The following is a 21,682-nucleotide window of genomic DNA, read 5'->3' as shown; positions in this document are numbered from 1 at the left end:
TAAAATAATACCAATATTTGTAATCATAGTCGGACATTAAATATATATAAGTGTTTTAGGCCAATCCGACCTGTGTTTGCTCAAAATTCGACCGGCCCATATTGCTACTTTCGTCTGTTTTTCTTCAATTGCGGCTTGTTACGGTGTTTTTCTAGGTTGGTTGAAATCTTAACAAACTTAAGCCGAAACAGAAGTTGCAGTACATGCTACATTTGATAAGCATAATACTCGAGCAGTTAATGTAAGCTTAACTTAGATAGCTGTAGTCTAAAAAAATATCTCGCTTTAATAATCGATGCCTGCCCGTTGAAAACCCTTTCATACGAGTAATGTGTTGAAGTTTATTGTCAAAGAGGTAATACTTCTCAACTTATGTAATACTGCATACGTTATCGTTTGAATCTGTCTATTTGAGTTACATTTGTCAAACGGGTCAAGGGTATTTATTGTATGTAACATTTTTTAAATCGTTTTAGTAAAAAGATTCACATTGACACTTACTATATAATGATAGAGATCTTGTGACAGTTTTAATGTTAACCCAACCTGAAATGTATAATTTACTTCTTTTGACTTCAATCTTGTCACTTGACTCCAGTTGTACTAATACATAAGTCCATGGATTTCATTTTTACATGATTCTTTACATCAAAAACTTTCTTTGTTTTTTTTAAACAAATTTCTTGTTATTGCATGAATTGAAGTCTCTAAACTTATTAAAATCCTTCAAATATGCTCGGTTTTCATGATTGGTCCGTCCCTAAACCTGTGTGAAAGGCAAGATGCAAACATCAACCGAACTGGTAAATGAACATTTTTTTTTCAAGCACGGACTCTTTTATATAATTGCTAATTTTTCATAGGGTATTTTGTTTTGGCCCTGATTTGTGCCTTTTGGATGCCATTTGTGCGTTTTGGTTGCCATTTATGCCTTTTGGACGCCATTTGTTCGTTTCGGGCACCATTTCTTCGTTTGGGCCTCCATTTCGTCATTTTTGGCAACCATTTCTTCGTTTGGGCAACCATTTAGACATTTTGGCCATCATTTCTTCGTTTGGGCCTCCATTTCTTCGATTGGTCCCCCATGTCTTTGTTTGGGCGTCCATTGTTTTGGTCCGACATCCATTTCTTCATTTTTTGATCGAATGGGTGGGCTGGACGGGGTTGAGTAACAGGTCAAAGCGGTCAAGTTTTAAGTGCAGGACATAACCGGTTGGGCCAACTTACAATCACTCTGTTATTTCATTTCTTCAAAATCTTTATAGTAAACAGATTAGGCTATTTATTGTCTTGAGCTTTTGTTAGTGAATAGTTTTTAAGAGGTCTTATTTGGTCGACATATTTAACCCGTTTTTGTTTAAGTTAAACATAATCCGCTTGGTATGTTTGATGTATCGTTGAAGCTCAGGATCAACCTAGGGACTAGTTTGAAGAATTTATGTAAATAAGTAAATAACTGCTCATATCTTGTTGATTTTTTTTAATATTTTTGCCAATACATGAAAAAATAGCTTTAAGTGTAACGGGTCAATTGGGATGGAACCATTAAAAGTGTGTTACAAGGCGTTAAACTTCTTAAATAACTTTGTTCAAGGAATTAATATAATATTTGTAATTACTTAAAGACACCTTTTTTATTTATAAGAAAGTGTTCCAGTCCAACCCGATTCAACTTGTTTCACAACCCCTCCTCCAATGTGTGCCCCTCACACGGCCTGTCACACCACCCACAGGCGCCCACGAGCCTGTGGGTTAGAAATGGTCTTAGGGGCCATTTTGTGCTAGCAACGGTTGAGCATATTGTTATAGATCTTTAACCAATTAAATACATTTATATGGATAAAAATGTAATAAAGTGCTCTTGGTTTCGGTTTTCTTAAATGTATTATACAACTTGTATATGAAAGACCATCCAAGTCATAATAAAAATGGCCATTGTTTGGACATAAATTGGGAATACATGGAATTGCGCTCCATAATAAAGTGCTCTTGGTCTCTCTTTTGATTAGATCAGGTTAAAGCTAGTCAAAGTCGGTTTGGCCCAAACTGGTTTATAAGAGGAAAAAGATCTGAGCAATTTGAAACTGTTTAAAACCAAACCGATTACAAACTGATGGTTCGGTTACAAACCAGTTTTTCCCAACCGATTTACAAATCAGATCGGTTTCGATTAGAGGTGTGCACTTATTGGGTCGGTTCGGTTCGGTTACTAGCCTCAACCAAATTAGCTAATTGGTTTTTGGTAAATCGGTTCGGTTTATTCGGTTAATTTTTTGGTTTTTGGTTCGGTTCGTTTAACAACCAAAAATCAAATTTAAGCTAAAATTTTTACTTATATATAAATGAAATTGATGCATAAATACATGAAATGAAGGTATAAATACATTAAATGGAGATATAGACACATGAAATAAAAGTTAAATACATGAAATAGAGGTATAAAAGCTAGAAATATATGAAAATATTAACGGTTCGGTTCGGCTAATTTAGGTTAACCTAGACTACAAAATTTAACCGATGACGAATACTCGGTTAATTTCGGTTCGGTTTCATCGATTTCTAGTTTTATTCTGTTAAAACAATTTGGTTATTGCTCACCCATAGTTTCGATATAGGAACCGATTTCAATGCACACCTCTAGTTTTGATTAAATGTACATTCATTAATTAGTTGTAAATAATTGTGTTTCACCAACTAATGACTTGTGGTGTTTTGCAATATATAAAAGGGTTTTTTTTTTTTAAATATATATGTACTTATACTTTTGTTATAAATCTAGAAGGATCCAAGTGAACAACCAACCTTACATCCCTGTCATGTAATGTTAAACACAGTAAGGCCAATGATATATGAGTGGATTTGAATAAGACCACCATTTATCAATGATCAAACATTGTGTTTCTGGTTTCCAATCATTCCCATCATTTGGCACTCCACTAACGCCCACATCTGTTTTTTTAGAATGTATCCTTTAAACAATTCTTGAGAATATATTCCACAATCATTACTAGGTTATTATTATTGTTATTATTATTATTATTATTATTATATAATAAGACTATATCACCAAAGTAGCAATTGTCTTCACATATAATAGTGGAATAATTACATTTACATCGTGTATCATGTTTCAATTCCATCAGTAGATGTTAAAAATCACATGGTACTCGAAGGAAGGTTCATGTTTCGGATATGCGAAATGGACCCGTCATATCTTTTTTTTTTCATGTATCTGAAACACGTGCTTTTCTGAGATATCCGAAACACAAGTTGAGAGTGTCTAAAAGATGCAAGCCATTTAATGACCGATGTTAATGATATGATTCAACACTGATAGCATAAAGTGTTCGTTGTAACACGTAGTTTCCCGAATTAGTACATTGTTAAGGAAAAAATAATCACTTTAGTAAGAATTTATATTGTGTCCGGCAAAAACACATAAGGAAAAGTCATGCATTTTACTATTTTCGCATATAGAAGGACAAAGAATGTACACGTCATACGATACGGACATACTTTACTTTTTATAAAATTGAAGTCTCGTGTCATACACTATATATTTTATAAAATTGAAGTCTCATGTCATATGAAACAAGCATACTTTTATAGTTTTATGAAAGTAAAGTCTCAATAGAGTCATGTGTAACATGATATTGATATGATTTTTCTTTTAATGACTATAAATATACACTACCAGAAAGATAACTAATTTCACAATTCTCATCTTGTAATAAGCTCTAATGTTCAAGGTAGGCATGACTCTTATGATTATAAAAAACTCGAATCTACGATTGACAAAAATAACAGTCGTAATAACAATAATAATACGAATGAAAAAATGGACCACACCTATAGTCTCGACTCTCGCTATGTGTACATATCACTAGTTTTGAATAACCCTGAAATGTCAGGGACATTTTCTATACATGAATGAGAATTATTGACAATAAACATACACAAAATAAAAAAACAAAACCATAATACTGTTCGTGGAAACTTTCTTGTCTTCGTGCATCTCTCACCATCGGACCCACCAACATATGTTATATCACAGTACACCGACTGATTCGAGGGCCAAGAATCATAATCATAATCATAATCATAATCATTATCATGTGGTTCAGTTCAAACAGTTCATAGATACCAATGGGCCACCCTAACCGACAAAACCTTACAGGATGCCCACAGGTTCGTCATCTAACGGCTGCAGGCACTCTTCAGGATTTGCATAAAAGTAATCTTCTTCTTTGGGTCTATCGGGCATAACCAATCTTTTTGTAGGGGCCCCCATACGTTGCGCGTGTGTATCCTTAACTGCACCCGAGAATTCATCCCAGCTTAAAATCCCACTTGTATATTTGTCTATTAAGTCAACCAAAACCCTTCTGTCCAATAGAATCGTCTTTTTAAAACCCAAAAACCTGAAAACCGTTAAAAGTGTTAAGCCAGAGAATCGAGTTATTAATATAAGTAGTTCTAACTAATAGTATACCTGCGGTGGCCTTCTACGACTTTAGCCATGTTTCCATCATAAGTAGGGACAAAAATGTCACTCTCTAGTGACACTAAATAATCCAATGCTGCCATTTGTGACGAGTGATTTTGAAAGTATTGAAGGTCGGCCGGCCCTAACAATGTCTCCTTTCTTACCTGTTAAAATATTTAACTCAGAAACCTGAAACCGTGTTTCAAAGTTTAAAAAATGATGAATAGTTTTAAAAAATAATATAAACCAGTTTCAGGTAGGCTTCTGCAAGAGTATCCATTCTTCTATTCCCACCATATATTTCACCAGCAGCAATGTAAATCTGGATGTCGCGGTCAATATCAAGTGCCTTAAGTGTAAGCGCGGTTTCTTCAGGGGTCAAAGGGCATAAGCCGTCTTTTCGTTTCATATCAGAATTTATAACCTTTTCCTTCCACCATGGATAAGCATATCTGCATAAACAAAACAAGTCACCACATGCAAAACGGTACACTCTCATATTAGTTATGTAAGAAAGTCAAACCTCATTCGGGTCAATTCTTCAACCTCTTCATCATTGCATCCTTGTGTACAACCAGAAAACGCTAACATATCCATTTCGTATCTAAGATGAAGCACTAGAAAAGGCCCGTTTTGTCTCAAAAGATTAACAACACGTCTACCCAATTCTTCAATTTGAGTAGTGAATCTCAAAGCATTGAAATTCACTCGGCACCTAAGTTTTTGAAGGTCAAGGGGTTGACCATTGTTGGCAAGCCGAGCATCGGTTCGGTTCAAGTGCACAACTTTGTACTTTTGAATCAGAGGAAGAATCTGTTTACATCGTGTGAAATAAACACTATCAAAAACACGCAAACTCACTTTTTTAAAATAAAGAATATTAAAAAAGTACCTGATTATGATAATAAGAAATATCAGACCAACTAACAGGAGGCATCGTATGCACGATTCCTAATTCAACTCTCTTTTTAAGCCTTGGAGGAAGCTGTTTAAGTATCCGGACTTCATCTCTCAAGGATGTAACGAAATGATCAACATCAAATATATCCTCAAACTCACTGTTACTCACAAATCACAATAATCAAAATCACATGACCGTAAAGCATAGAAGTAAATAAACTTCTGCATTCAGCATAGTAGCATACCTTGGATCAGCCCAGAAAGAAGTCTTATCCAGCTCAGGAACTATAAGAGTAACATTTAAATATCTAGCAATCGCAACCATATCACAAATCTGCATGATAAAACCAGTCAATATTGTAATTAGCGGTGTGAATTTATGACACAGTAACATAACACGAAATTCGCGGGTTCGGGTATCGCAGAAATGGGTTCGGGTCAGTTTCAGGCTGAGCCCTCGATCCCGTTTAGCTAAACGGGTCGTGTTCAGGTTGGACCCATTTGCGGGTTGACCCATTTAACCCAATTATTTTTCATTTTTGTTTTCAATATGTTTTATGTAATAAAATAAATTGGTTGGGTATCTAGCATCAATCTGGTATCAAAATTTAAAACTACAACGAAATTGACATAAGATTTTATAACTAAAATGCAATTGTTTTACATAAAACTTTTTTTTGTTGTAAAAATGTAAATTTAAAGTATTAACACGTGAAAATAATAATAATAATAATAAGTTAAAAAAATTTAGGGTCAAAGGGGTTGTGTTCGTTTAACCCATGAATGCCTTATATTCGGGTACACATGTCTGACACGATTTTCGGGTTCAGGTCGTGTTCGTGCCAAATTTTCAGGTTCATGCCGGGTTGGACTCTCCAACCAGCGAACACAACCCGTTTAACACCCTAAATATAATCAATTTGCTTGGTAATTAGCTCGAGCTACAACGAAAACACTCACAGCAGACCGCATTTGATTAAGTCCACCATTACACGAAATCACCAAGTAACCATTATTCTTGTAAACCCCTACATTAAAAACCACAACACATCAAATTAACCAATTGCCATAAACCAAAAACAACTAATCACATACCAACAACATAAACTCACTTTTCGGCGGAACAACTTTAACCGGAACATCGGAAACAAACTTAACATCCAAAACAGAAGCATCATGATTAGTAAAACAAGCAGGCCAGCCTTTCAAAACCCTAGGACCCCAAGAATCCCCAATTGCAGTCAATTGAACCACACAAGTCCACAATATCACCATCGTTGTTGCCCTAATTAACCACACCTTCATTCTAAAAGAAGAAGACTTTGCAGCAGCTGCATATTTCAATTTCTTCAGTCCAATTGCAAACCTCCGTTTCTTATTATTATTAATATTATTATTATTGTTATCTTGATCCTCCAGCCTACACATTATTGCTCTATCGTACATCAACAACTCCAAACCCTAATTCGAGATCTAATTGATACAATTAAGTCTGATCTAACCGGAATTTGATGGCTGCCGACAATGAAATAACTTTCAGAAGGTTAATTGTGATGCTATCATCCAATTACACAAGGTTAATTGGAATAAGATGAATCTGGGTGGTGGTGGTGGTGGTGGCCGGAGATAGTTTGTTCCGGCGAGATGAGATGAGAGGAAGTGTCGGTGGCCGGAAGAGTTTGTGAATGTGAATGTGAATGTGAATGTGATGAGATAACTCACTCGTGCACAAGTATCTATGGGACTACTTATTATTGTTATGTACCTATTTTAGTATTTACATTTATAAATATGTTTTGTTTTTACATTTAGGATCATCTTACATGCGCTTGTTATTTTAGGCGTCTTTAACTATCACGTTATCCGTCGTATAATATATTTATATATTCTTAAAAACCAAATTTCATCATCAACCTTACAAGTTACTCGTTACACATAATATTTATATAAATCTTGTTTTTTATTTTATGCCACGTTTTCACAAAAATCGAGACAAACACATGCAATTGTGTGATGAAACTTTATCTAAGTGTAACACCCTCCAATGCTATAGACATCCAAGAGGCCTTCAAGGTTTTATCTCCTAAAGACCTAGTCTAATTTATTTTGATTTTATAATATATAGTTAGTTGCTTTCTAAATCTTAACTTTGAGTTGAAGATTTATTAAAAAAAACAAAGAATAATGTATTTTTTAAAAAGTCGTGTTTTTAAATTGCACCAATTTAGTTAATCATGCATCTATACTGTATTATAACGAATAAATAAATAAAAGAAAACTTACATTTTAAGTAATACGGTTATTAATGCTTATTATATACTCTATAACATGTAATATATGCGATTTAAGACCGGGTGAGGTGGAAAACACCTAAGGGCGTGAAAACCTTTATGTCGAACATATCCACCCAATCCGCCAAACCTCCTTCACGCATGCTTCCTCCGCCCCTTCAGGCGTTAACCAGCTCACGCAGTCAAGGGCCCTCGCTGGCGAGGTATTTAACGCCCTTTCAAAGTGGTGATGTCTTGGACGGGGAACCACCCGACTACTAACAGTATAATAGTTACAGGGGAGAATTTGTCTTACTTTTTGGAACCTGAATACAAGATTTTTAGATATTTAAAAGGCTTTGTCTCTGTCACTGAACCACCAACCCTAAATATTTGTGGCCATGTGTGATCATTATTTTATCTTTTATCAAAATAATACTTTTATTTTATAAAAGATTTTGATAACAATAAAAAAAATAAAAGAGAGAAAGAAAGAGTGAACGGTAAAAAAGAAAGGTAAAAGTAAAACAAAGAAGATTCCAAGCGAACGTGAAGCCGAGTCGTGGTGAAAGAGCCGATTACGGCTCAAAAAAATAAAGAATTAAATAAAAGAGCCAATAAATGCAATCCGCATGTATTTATGCAACAACCCACCGAAACTTAAACACGTGTCACGACAACCTTTCACTTATCACGTATTTCTATACTTGATAGATTCCAGATCCGATTTATATAATCTCGTCATCGCCGACAATATCTCACGATACAACTATGCAATACTTTAGTAATTCAAATAGATAAAATATGGGGAAGGTTAACGTACAAATGAAATTAACGTGCTAAATGTGAAAAATAGAGTAATTATATAATTACTCTAGTTGTATATGTAATTACTCTACTTGATTCTCATGTTTAGCACATTAATTTCATTTGTATTTTATCCAAACCCTATAAAATAGTAACCAACTTTGAAAGTTGTTCCAATCAAGTCACTGATAAAAGCTTTTATTCCAATCAGGTTATTGAACTTTCATTTTTATTCAAATCCTATATATTTTACCTGGATAGCAGGTAATACAGATTTTTTTGTTTTTACTTTGCATAATAACTTTTAAAGGTTGCGAAAATTAGTAAAAATGCGAAATATAATTTTAAAATTCCGAAAATTTGCACCTAAACGAGATGTTAGGTGATGAAATGAACTGAAAAATCGCTTAAACGAGCTGTTATGTGCTGAAACGAACTGAAGAACCGCTTTAAACGAGCTGTTAGGTGCTGAAACGAACTGAAAAATCGCTTAAACGAGCTGTTAGGTGCTGAAACAAACTGAAAACCCGCTAAAACGAGCTGTTAGGTGCTGAAACGAACTGGAAAATCGCTTAAACGAGCTGTTAGGTGCTGAAACAAACTGAAAACCCGCTTAAACGCGCTGTTAGGTGCTGAAACGAACTGAAAAATTGCTTAAACGAGCTGTTAGGTGCTGAAACGAACTTAAAAATCACTTAAACGAGCCGTTAGGTGCTGAAACAAACTGAAAAATCGCTTAAACGAGTTGTTAGGTGTTGAAACGAACTGAAAAACCGCTTAAACGAGATTTTGATGTTAAAACGAGTTGTAACGTGTTGAAAACACGCTGATTCGTTGGTTCAAAAAAAAAACTAACCCGAAACCCGTTTTGACCCGTTCCGACCTTGACCCTTTCTAACCCGAACCTCAATTTTCCGAACTTTTTTTGCAAATTTTCGGAATTTTAAAATTATATTTCGCATTTTTACTAATTTTCGCAACATTTAAAAAGTTATTATGCAAAGTAAAAACATTGAAAAAAAAAACCTGTATTACCTGCTATCCAGGTAAAATATATAGGATTGGAACAAAAATGAAAGTTCAATAACCTGATTGGAACAAAAGTTTTATCAGTGACCTGATTGAAACAATTTTCAAAGTTGGTTACTATTATATGGAGTAATCTCATTCAAATAAATATTAAATAAAACATTGTTCATATTTGTAATACTCTTTTATTCATATTTCTATTTAGTGTTTTTCCCGGCACTTGTGCAGGGCAGGTAGGTAAAACACGGGCGTTGGTAAAACTAAGCGTTGATACGATAAGTCGGGGTTAATTCGACCGGTGCAGTTACATGTGTTATTGTATCGAAACTCAGAAAATATTATAGAAATGAGGTGGATCAATGGTGTGGCATCGATCGATAAAACTCGATCATTTGTAAAACCTGACCATTATCGATCTTGGGCTTTGAGGCAATTGAGTATACGCGAATTCAATCGGTTTTCGTCATGTTCGTTATGGTACAAGAACTAAAAAAACAAATATCAGCATTCAGTCGACAATCGGTTTTCGTCATATTCGTTTAGGTACCGGAACTAAAAAAACAAAAATCAAAATTCGGTCGGTTTTCGTCGCGTTCGACACGGTACCATAACTAAAACAAAATAATAAAAAAGAACAAAAACAAAATTCACATTCGAAAGGTTTTCATTCCGTTCATTACGGGCGAAACTAAAAAAACAAAAAAATACAAAAAAATACCACCAATATAGTGTCGCAAAGTGGCCCAATCGGGGCTTTGCGACACCAAACTCCTTAATTATATTATATAATAACAATATCATTTTTCTAACGGCTAATTTGGACCATCCATGAGTCACCTACCCACACGATCATCTCATTTTATCGAGCACTGGAGACGACCCTCAGGAAGAAATCCAACATATGTGAGAAAACCCTTTGGCCAACATGGAACCACTATTTTTTTGGTGTAATGATTATTGTTAATCACATCTATCAACTTTTTGTCAATGTCGGTCCCAACTAACGAATTAGCTGATAACGATCCCACGTTTTATCGTATTTGTTTCCAATGGTCCGCGACTAATATAATGTTAACGCCGTTAGTTACATGTTACCGGTAAAACGTCTTTTTGCCCCAAAGTTCACATTTTTTTCCTGAAAACTCAACATTTTCGCCACAAACATCTTTGTAACTTTAAATCAGACATTTATGAACATTTTTCTAGTGAAAGCCACAATTATTGAGGTCACCAGAACCCTAGAATCATTTAATAAAAGTAAACATTACATAAATTTGAAACTATAAACAATAAACGCTACATAGATTAGAAATCTAACGACAAAAGTTACACCAATTTGAAAATCTAAGATTAACCCTTCAAATTATTCATGTTTAGTTTGTGTCACGATGATTTTCTTTCCTTCCGGGTTGATTAAAGCGTTCATTGGATCTTCGCAAGTGTCGATCGCCTTTTTTTTAAGTTTTTTATCCAAAAACGACCCCACCTCGCCCCTCTCTTTGCTTTACAGCTTTGTCCCTCCTATCGGACAATGTTCAACATCATTATCAACATAAATTCTATAATTCTCAACCGACAATGAATTAATGATGTTGAGGTCGATTGGTGTAATGTGCCCATTAGAAGTACATGTGGTGTAATCACATATAGTAGATGTCTTTGATATTTTGGGTGCTTGTGTACTATAAACACTAGTTGGCCCCAATTGTTATTTCTCACAACATGCCACACATGGTCGAACGTAAACGACTGATCATTTCCGTTTATACATGTGATCTGGTAAGCCGGTGCCATAACCTGAACATCATACCAAACACTTTTTCTTTGAAACTTCATGTGTACAAAGGCTTTGTTGAATTTATTTATCTTAGGAACGGCCATGTGTCAATGCGATCATAAGTTGTGATCATTCTTTTCCTACACTTGACCCGACTGATAAAAACAACTAATTTTCTAATATTGTAATAAACTTGCAAGTTTAGTTATTTTCGCTTATTGTTTAAATATTCAAAACTGAAAGATGAACACTTATCTAAAATAGTGGAGTACAACCGAATAATGCAACATTGTACAGGTACCATATATATATCTAGATCGAGGACCACATCGGTGTATTCATGCCAAAATAAATGGTCCACAAGAAGAAAATTTTACACATCATGAGATTTGAGGCTCTCTAAAATACAAAATTGTCTATATGTTACGTGCTTTATTTAATTATGCATATTAAATTATAGTATTAGTTGTTTTATTAATTATTTAGAATTAGTGTATCAAAGTTATAGGTAGTTAACCCATTATTTTAGTGGAACATGGGTTAAGAAGTAATGGGTAGTTTGAGTCTTGTTTCTATTTAATAGTCATGCATGTACTTTGTGAAGATCATGAATGAAATTATTATGATTTGATCAATCAAAGTCTCTTCCAAAAAATCTATGAATTCTATTTTGGTTTCTGTCTATTTTCTTTGAACCATTTGATTAACGAACGAGGTTCGTAACACTATATCAATCCTTCACATTTTCACAACTAGTAATGAGAAATTAATATTCTAAATTCCAAAAAGTTAAGAAAACGGCTCATTTTGTTTTTGACATCTTGCTCAGCAGAAGACTTATGTCAGCTTCTTGTCATGGGTCCTGCAACCCTTGTAGGCTTGTTGAACATACCCACTGAAGTTATTATTGAAAAGTTGTTCTAAAACAAATAATATGTATAATATATATTTTCTTTCACATGTGAAAAAAACACTATAGTTGACATTTTTTATGGTGGAGAAAAAGTTATGGGTGGAATGGACCAAGTTGATGATATCGGGCTATCGGCCTTAGATACTATTCCTAGAGTTAGTGGTATGCAACAATGTATGGTGTGGCTTATACCATATAATGTCCATCAAATGATTTAGTAGGATTGAAGAGTATTTGAATGGATGTTAGCAGGATTGAATTGTTTTATGTTTAGAAGTTTGAAGTTAGACCTGTAACCTATGGTATGGTGTTTGTCCATCCAAAAATAAGATGGTGGGTTCAAATCCATGCAAGAGCAATGTTGAAGGGATTTTAGGATGGTGGAAGTGGTTTTCTTATCCCAAATATCTTGCTTTGGCCCCAATTCGATCATGCGGGGTGGTGTTCACACTCCATCCCGCCCCCAAATTCTTCTCCATCCTGAATTTCCTTCTCGATTCTTCTTTGTTTTTCTTATATTTCAGGGTAGTCATGTTAATGAGTAAGCTTTTTTTTTTCGGGGCTGAGCAACTCAGGGTGGTGTTCCCAGCAGGGCCGAACCCACCGCCAGTCCCATCCGTTGATCATTTAGTTCTCCCTTATATGAAAAAGATTGTTGTTCAAAAAAGAAAATAAAAAAAAGCTTTTGTAAGTAGTATTACCACCACTAATTGCCATTTGCCATGCAAATAATCACTTAGCTCTAACTTAATGAGTTATAAGTTGTAGTTGAGTATTGCTAAATTACGTGTATTATTTTTCTTACCTTGGTGAAATGGGAACCTTTTGATTCACAACAAAATATCTCTCTTTTAGATCCATACTTCATGAATTCAGGTTTTTAACCGATTTAGAGTAAATATCAAATTTCGTTCTTTATGTTTGCTTGAAATTTCAATTGTTTGTCATTTACCTTTAAAATTAAAAAAATTGATAAACATACTTTATGTTTTAACACCCTAGCACATTAGCAAGGATATAGTGAAAGAACAAATAGAAATTTGACACTTGGCGGGTAAGCATAACCTAGACATTTAACCAATTAATGTAAGCATTAACGAAGTATATTTTCAACAATACACCTGTACATGTTGAAAAATTTACCTATTTATAATCTCTTTTTAAAGAAGGAATAGAAATAAGTTACGAAAAAGTCAGTGAATAAATTAATATATGTTTATTAAATGGAGTGGCATATAAAGTGATAAAACAAATAGAGAAATAAAATAATTAAAATACAAAGATTAAATAAATAAAATCTTGGTATTTTTCATACTAGAAGGTAAATAAACATCAACTTTCTTATATTTCCTTCCTCTTGTCTTTATTTTCTTTACTAAAAAAACTTTTGACCAACATAATCTTTTATCTTTCACTATCTATGTCATCGTTGTTTGTTCCATTGTGTAATATGCAACGTTGTCATTTTTCTGAAGTGCTGTCATTTTTCAATGACAGGTTGTGTCTCATATGATTCACAAGAGTAATTTAGATTACGAATATCAGTGAAGAATTTCCCGAAACAACTCAAACCAACAATCTGGATTACGAGCCAATATGTTTAGGAATGTGAGCGATAGTGTCTCCTACTATTCAAACGTCACCTTAGACGAACTAAAAGATCCCAAAAAAAGAAAAAGAAAAATGGAGTGGAGTGAGTCTACAAGTAGCAGTATATGGGGTTATCATAAGTGGTGGACATCTATTTAGCCTTTATTTTACCTCAACTTGAAAATTATACGAGTCTTCTCAACCGAACTTAAGAACTATATTATATACACATCTAAATTATATGAGCAAGTAACTTAAGAGCTATATTATAACACATCTAAATTATTTGAGAAAGCAGTGGACCGATCTCCACAGTTTATTTCTGTCATGATTCTCTTCAACAAATGAATCGTGAAGGTCCCTGAAGCATCCCAATCCATCTCTAAGAATCATCCTGATTTAAGAAAGTAAAGTCATTAACATCCTTGATCAAATGTTGAACTCCACTGACTCCAACTCCTAAAAATTCTTGCAAATACTAGAAATTATATATTTGCGTGCATTGTGACAAAAGTAAAACATGACCAATATGAGAGCCTGTGAGCGACATACTGTTACCAACAACCAGCAACATCATAAACTGTGGAAGAATAAGAACTCATAAGAATAAGAAAAGTGTCATTCGAGTCAAAAATCCATAACCCGAACTACACGAAGACGACCCGAGTGACTAGTGAAATACTCCAAAACCCAGACTGATCATTAAACATAGGCTTAATTGGACATCTGGTCCCTAGACTTAAGGTAGAGAAATCCATTTGAGATGGGTCAAAGCCCACAAAGTATTTGGGCTGCCTATATGTCTATGAAGAAATTTGTGACACTTTCTTTTTGGAAAAATTTATAAAGAGTTGGACTTGGATAGATTTTATTTATAATAACGTCTTTTCTTGTATAGTTAAGCTTACACCCCTACTGGATACTAATGAAAAAATTAACGTCTTTTTTGCATAGTTATAAACCTTCAACGTGTTGTTTAACAAAGGGCAAACATCTTTTATCTGAAGGTCAAGTATTTACTACACATTCGAATAGATTTAGATAATAATAACTACATTAAACCATAAAAGTAAAATCTCACAACAAGGTCGTTGTAGTATAGTGGTAAGTATTCCCGCCTGTCACGCGGGTGACCCGGGTTCGATCCCCGGCAACGGCGAATTGTGCATTTTGACAACTTTTTGTCACATATTTTGGTGTATGTTAAAAAGTTAAATCAAATTCCATATTTTACTATCAGCGAGGTCAATTTTTTGTCACATTGCAGTTCTGCAAGGTCATCAGCGAAAAATTATTATTTTACTATCAAGAAACTTAAATACCACTTTTAGCTCACTCTTTAGTCGTTACCGTCCTTAACAACTAGTATTGAGTCCTGACCATCACAGCTTGAGCTCGTCTTAAAAAAGATTTGAGTATGAGTAGCTCGAAGATATTAGGAAGAAACAATGTCTACTTAAGCGAGCACAATGTACTCTTGCCGTCCACTTCTTTGGCATCAAATACCTGTTAGCATTCAAGTCAATGTTATAATTTGTTACGATTCATATATTGTTGATTTAGTATCAAGAAAATAATGGTTTCTTGGTTTGTATAAACTTAAAATTCCGTATGAAGTAGGTTAATTAGGATTTAGGAGAATGAACAAAAATAGATAACTTATAGAAGTAACTAGAAAATGCCAAATAAAAAAGTAAAACATTTGCATAAGCCACAACTGTGAGTCATTTTTATAACTAGCACCATGTTATTGTCCCTGTCAAAATTCATTTTACCTACTCCAAATACAACTCGAGAGCCCAAACAAGGGAAACATTGACTTAAAAATAAAATTAGGTTGACAAGTGGATTAGAAAACCCCCAAACCCTTATATGTTGTTCCAATGATCACTCTTCATTGGCATTTTATGATATATAGCAAGTGTAGTGTGTAGCATTGGTAGTTGTTAAACAATTACAATTTACAACCATGAGTTGAATTTTCGATACACAAAACTCAAGATTACTTTTAAGTAATAATGAGTTAATTCAAGTGAAAATGAACGTACACTTATGACAATTACTGATAATTACTGATTTGGTTTTAGAAATCAATACATTATAAGTACATAACTTTATAACTACTTTACAACATATCTTAGTACTATAATTAGAGCATTCCCAGCCTGTCTCCTATCATTATTATTAAAATTACATTAAAAAACTTTACATTTCTCTTTAATGTTCAATCAAATAATATTTTTCGATACTTTTATTAATACAATTTATCTCTTCTATACTCACGACCAATTTCAACAAAAAATAAATAAGGATAAACAAACTTTCCCCAAATTTACAAAAATTCTCACAAAAATTTAAGAAATGGATTGAGAATCTCTGAAAACTCATACTATTAGACCTTCCTAACACACGAATACGATAACCCATAGTAAATTCTCGATAAAACGAGGTAAAAGTACTACACATATTTCCTAAAATAAAATGTTATCAAGCAAATCTGCGGATGCTATCAATCAAGAACAAGCTTTGACTCAAAATCCCCAAAACTACAAATCTTGTTAAGACTTTAAACACTTGTTCCACCATTGACCTCACGTTGACTTTTCCATTGACCCATTAAACCCATTAATCTTCATCCACATGTATGAATAACTAGTATCCCCAAACACCCGTACACCTTTCGTCTACTCTCACTCAAATCATCCCAAAATCACCAAACTTTTTACTCAATTCAATAACCCATCACCCATATCTCAAAACTGCTTCAAACCCATTAAAAAAAGGTTCGTTCTTGCTCTTCAATTCGGTTCAAAATCGGATCTTTTTGCTTTATTACTTTAATTCCCACATGGGTTTTGCTTAGAATCAAATCTTTATTAGTTTATAGGTATCTTTATTATGTTAATTTTAGGGTTTTTGTTAATTTGGTGTTAATTGCTTAAATTCTTGATTGTTTCTTAATTATTGAATAATTATATGGATTGTTGTTATTATTGTTGTTAATTATACTAAGTTAGTGTTTTGGATTGTTGTTATTATTGTTGTTATTATGCTATTACTAAATTTGCCCAATTGCATAATTTTAGGGTTTTTCAAGAAATTAAAAATTTGGGGAAAATGATGATGTCACATATGGAATCAAGTGATCAAAGATGGCCAAGTGTTAGATTGGGTGAATTTGGAGATACATCTTCTGCTTTTGGTAACGGGTTTTCGGATATGATGATAAACAACTTATGGGTGTATGATTTCAACGTGCTCGAAGAATCACAAAGCTATCACATTTCCGGGTTCCCGGTTCAAGAATCGGATTCGAGGTTTTTGGTTGATGTGAATCAAGACCGGGAGAATGATGACCCGAACTCGATGAAAGTCACGGAAATGGTTGAGTGTAAAGCGGCCGAAAAGAGGGTAAAGGGCGCTCGAAGCAGAAGATGCAAACGGTCCGTTTTTGAAGGTTTGTGGAGCTTTACATCGACTCCGTCGATGGATGTTTACGGGTCGGTTGATAATCAAGGGGAACATGATCTCGGTGAAAGCGTTTTCAAGAAACGAAAGGGGGAGGAGAATTTTGAAAACAATGATATTGTTTCTGAATCGATGAGTGTAAATAATGTCGGTAGATGGTTGGAAGATGTGGGGTTCGGAAGATACGCGGGCGTGTTTGAAATGCATGAGGTTGATGAAGAAGCATTGCCTTTGCTTACTCTTGATGATTTGAAGGAAATGGGTGTTCTTGCTGTGGGGCCCAGGAGGAAACTGTATGCTGCAATATGTGGACTTAATGGGAAGCAAAGGAAAAAAGAACCAGACATGTTAATGTAAGTAGTATGGTTTTTGGACATGTTTTGTGAACATTTCTTGTTTTTTTTTGACTGATGATAGTTGTGTTTTAGATAATAGAGTGAGATGTGAAAATTATATTCAGCAAAAAGAAACTTGTTATAAAGAATTTGATAATAAAAAATGTAAAACAAACAAATGATGTTTGATAGTTTACATGATAAATTGAAGATTTTTAGGTGATCATAATTGTATAACAACACATATCTAGCTTTAGGCCTGGTTCGGGTCAAAACGGCTTTCATGTCAATACAGGTTCGGAGCGAAATGAGTCGGGACAAACATGGTCATCGGTGGTGCTAAATCATTTGGACCTTTTTTAAGTTAACACGTTTTATAGTACTTGTATGCATAGTTATCAAATGCGTTAGGCGCACTAAAGGCGTATAGGCCTCAACTAGGGCCTAGGTGCAAGGCAAAAATAAGCGCACTCAAATAAAACATTTAAAATATATTATGTATATGAAAATTAATACTATTATTCAAATATAATAAACAAAAGCTATTATATAACATTTAATATCATCTGATTAGTACCAAAAGTTCTAATATAGTCAAGATTCAAATGTGATTTCAAAACTTGAATAACAAAATTTATAAGTATACTGCCTTTGACTTCTCCTAGATTCAATAGCAACCCTTGCGTTTCTTTTGTTCCGCCTTTATGTCGTCATGTTCTTGGCATAGACAATGCTGAAGCGCTTGCCTAGGAACTAGAAGTGCATTTATTGAGTCTCACATGAAAAATGGTCCTAGACTCGAGAAGCGAAAGCTTTTAATAACTATGCTTGTATGTTTTAAACCGTTGTCTAATTTGATGCGACTTAAATTGATGTGTTGACTGATTTGAGGTCGCCCAAATTAACCCATATTTTCAATTTATTTTTGCTCATTTCAACTCATTCTTTGAAGAGCGGGTCAAGATTTCAACCTATATCTAGTTTTAGTAAAGATGTATTAAGACTATATTTAGATAACATGAGAAAACACAATTATATGTTCACTATAGAATTACCAATTAATTTTAAAAATCGCATAAAGAGAAAAAGAAAACATTGTTAGATCAACTTATGTATTAGAGTTAATGAAATATATAGAAGTGTTTATATAGTTTTTCTAGTACTTTACCTATAAATGGTTATGTATTGAACGATATATCTTGGCCACCAATTAACTCGGCTCTGCCAAATGTCAATCTTATTCTCGACTTTGGTAGTAATCGTTAGGTGACAATTTTTATGTTTTAGACTTTAGAGCTATACTTGTGTTTAAGAGGATGATTTCTTAAGAGGCTTAAAGAGAAGTCGGAACTTCACTTTCTTGTGTTTATGACGGGTCAGCTTTTGGAGTTATGTTACATGGTGCGAAACATGCATCTTCAGAATTACTATATATTATACATTTATACTTCAAACATATAATATCTTGTTAACTACTTGCAATACATGAGATCAATAGTTGAGTCTCATGGTTTGCCTAAATTTAACAAATATAATTTCACAGAAACTCAATCGTGTGATTGCAAGTGGAGAGTGATTGTGAAAGGAATGAATTATTATTATATTTATATATTACAAATGAAAAGTTTGGTGTCGTGCGGCAATGATTGGTTTATGTGGTGCCGTATGATTAGATCAAGCAATATAGTTTTTTTTAATATTTTAAAATTGGATAATTAAACAATTATTCACGTCGGCTCGTCGTCGCAACATCCGGGAAAAACAACGTTAGGGATTTACCAACGACCGGGTTTTACTGACTGTTTTGTTTTAGTTTCGGTACAGTCAAAAATGCAATCAAAACCGACCGAATTCGCATAAACTCGCCACGTTTTGTTTTAGTTCTGATACAGTAGCGAAAACCGGCCAGATACCCATTTTTTAGTATTGTAACGAACGTGACGGAAACCGACCGAATTTGCGAAGACTTGCCGCCTCAACGCTCGAAATCTATAATGGTCGGTTTTACCAGGACTCGAGTTTTACCGACCGACGCACCCCCAATGGTCCGTCTCAATTTTTATATATTTTTTAATACACGTAACCGAAAACAAACGAATTCGCGTCGATGTACCGCTTAAACGCTTGAGACCGACAAAGTTTGAGTTTTTCCACAGTCCGGGTTTTACAGACCTGCCCCGACGCTAGTAAAATTTTGTATGGACATTTTAAGTTAGTGGGTTGGTGGAAAATGAATTCCACAAAATATATAATTTTGTATCGTATTGCAACGGATTCATGCTTCCATCGTTTTTTCAATACTAATTAATAGGGTTTTATTGGTAAGCGCTACAAAATCTCATGTATTAGAATTCATAATTATGGACCCGAATATATTAGTTTGGAATATTTTCTTTTTCAAGTGAATCTACTTAGCAACTAGGGACAAGTTCTAGACTATAGCAACTAGGGACAAGTTCTAGACTATTTTAAAAGTAATCTTACTCAAAAAAAAAACAAAAAAAAAACGACGTAAGCACCTATACATATACACGTTGTTTTAGAAGTCGACTTTTACAAGAGCCGATAGAAACCGAAGTTGTTTTGCAAGAAAATGAAGATCTTGAAAACACTGAAATAAGGTTATGTTACAATTTGTGTTGTTCTTTAATTAAGGTTTTGATAGTCTTGTCTTTTAAATCCTTGTATAGATGAAAGCAAATGACAATATAATGTCAGGGGATTTATGCAAATCGTATATCTTCGGAAAATCTGAGAGTCGTGAAACACTTTCATATCAAAATCATTTGTGGTTCCTAAATATTTTGACCGGATAAAACTCAGATTTGAGACCAAGAATTAAGTATGGATTTGAGAGAGATATTATGAACCAGAGTGTTTCATCGTATGATCAAGCGATGATTATTAGGGTTAGGATTCAGATAATTGCTTTACAGTTACATAAAGCAGTTATCATATTTTGAATTTCAAATTTAATACGCTCCTTAAATTTGACATATAAAATGCTACCCGGGTCACTGCCCCCTTGGAACCCCCGCGACTTAGGGGTTTAGCCCTTAAGTTTCAACTATAATAAGATTAAATAAGTACCCATCACCCAACTTGTTTAAATTCATATTACAATTTAACTTGATCAACAAGTTAATATCTAACTGCACTAAAATCATTAACATATAATAAGTTATCAAATGGAGTTGAAAAATTGGAATGAGTTATGCTTTTGAATTTTGAGAATTTGTAGACTGGCGTTTTTTTTTCTCTTTTTCTTTAATTAATAATTTCGCTAGCGTTTTTGAAATGTTTATCAGACATTTAATGATTGTATGGTTGTAGAAAAAGACGGTAGACTTTTTGGTATAAAACATATTGTTTTAAATAGTCGGTTACTTGTGACAATGAAGTTAGATATTTTGCTAATGATTTTCGTTGTGTAGCTATCTAATATTATTCATCATTTCTTCATGCATATATGTTTTTTTTTCAAATTTATTTGGTTATCTTTATATAATTTAAACTAGACGGATGCCCGCGCGATGCAGCGGGAAACAAATATCTTTGTAATTATGTAGCAAGTTTATGGGTGTTCGTTGTTCGATTTGAAACCAAAAAACGTTCAAACCGGTCATTGGTTTGATTTCACCATTGATTTTTTTAATTAACTTTTGGCCGGTCGTTTTACAAAAGGTTCGTTTCGGTTTTCTATATATGGCAACACCGTTATTTATGTTCGGTGAAATTGGGTATTAAAGTCGCGGATTGAAGCTTCCAAAACAGTTTGCGTGAGAGCTAGTCAAAGATCGCGAGTCAAACCGCGTAATTGATTTGTTGGTTTCGGCCATTTGTTGGTTGTTAAAAAAAAGAAAACTCACCGGAATTGATGCCGGAAATATCGGAATTGATTTTTTTAATTAACTTTTGGCCGGTCGTTTACAAAAGGTTCGTTTCGGTTTTCGACGACAAAAACCGGTTACTAACGGTTTGACCCACGGTTTAATTTAAAAACCATCAAAACCAAACCAGATCGCAAATGCCCTTACGTAAAATGTTATTTTTTTTAATTTAAAAAACTATAACAATATGATAGTCAAATTAAAGAGAAAAACATGC

The 21,682-nt window shown here is 33.9% G+C and overlaps 2 protein-coding genes and 1 non-coding gene across 3 annotated transcripts; 2 read left to right on the top strand and 1 right to left on the bottom strand.

The window, feature by feature from the left end:
• Positions 1–3,831: 3,831 nt before the first annotated feature.
• LOC143552856 (rhamnogalacturonan I rhamnosyltransferase 1-like) lies at positions 3,832–7,105 on the bottom strand. The gene is made up of 8 exons (XM_077042973.1): positions 6,499–7,105; positions 6,347–6,414; positions 5,632–5,720; positions 5,379–5,544; positions 5,010–5,299; positions 4,734–4,938; positions 4,493–4,650; positions 3,832–4,421 (listed from the first exon to the last, which is right to left on the bottom strand). Exons 1-8 carry the CDS (start codon positions 6,830–6,832, stop codon positions 4,172–4,174), a joined length of 1,560 nt encoding a protein of 519 aa, XP_076899088.1. The 5' UTR covers positions 6,833–7,105; the 3' UTR covers positions 3,832–4,171.
• Positions 7,106–14,859: 7,754 nt separating this feature from the next.
• On the top strand, positions 14,860–14,931 carry TRNAD-GUC (transfer RNA aspartic acid (anticodon GUC)). Its single transcript has one exon. It is a non-coding gene; the product is annotated as a tRNA-Asp (tRNA).
• Positions 14,932–16,397: 1,466 nt separating this feature from the next.
• Positions 16,398–17,611, top strand: LOC143552841 (uncharacterized). The gene is made up of 2 exons (XM_077042962.1): positions 16,398–16,555; positions 16,859–17,611. The coding sequence occupies exon 2, from the start codon at positions 16,890–16,892 to the stop codon at positions 17,595–17,597; it is 708 nt and encodes a 235-aa protein (XP_076899077.1). The 5' UTR covers positions 16,398–16,555; positions 16,859–16,889; the 3' UTR covers positions 17,598–17,611.
• Positions 17,612–21,682: the final 4,071 nt, after the last annotated feature.

Source organism: Bidens hawaiensis, unplaced genomic scaffold (genome assembly GCF_021521415.1).
Source record: "Bidens hawaiensis isolate Kalapana, Puna unplaced genomic scaffold, B.hawaiensis_p1.1 tig00017039_1, whole genome shotgun sequence".
NCBI lineage: Eukaryota > Viridiplantae > Streptophyta > Magnoliopsida > Asterales > Asteraceae > Bidens > Bidens hawaiensis.
This window is presented reverse-complemented; position numbering and strand designations above follow the sequence as displayed.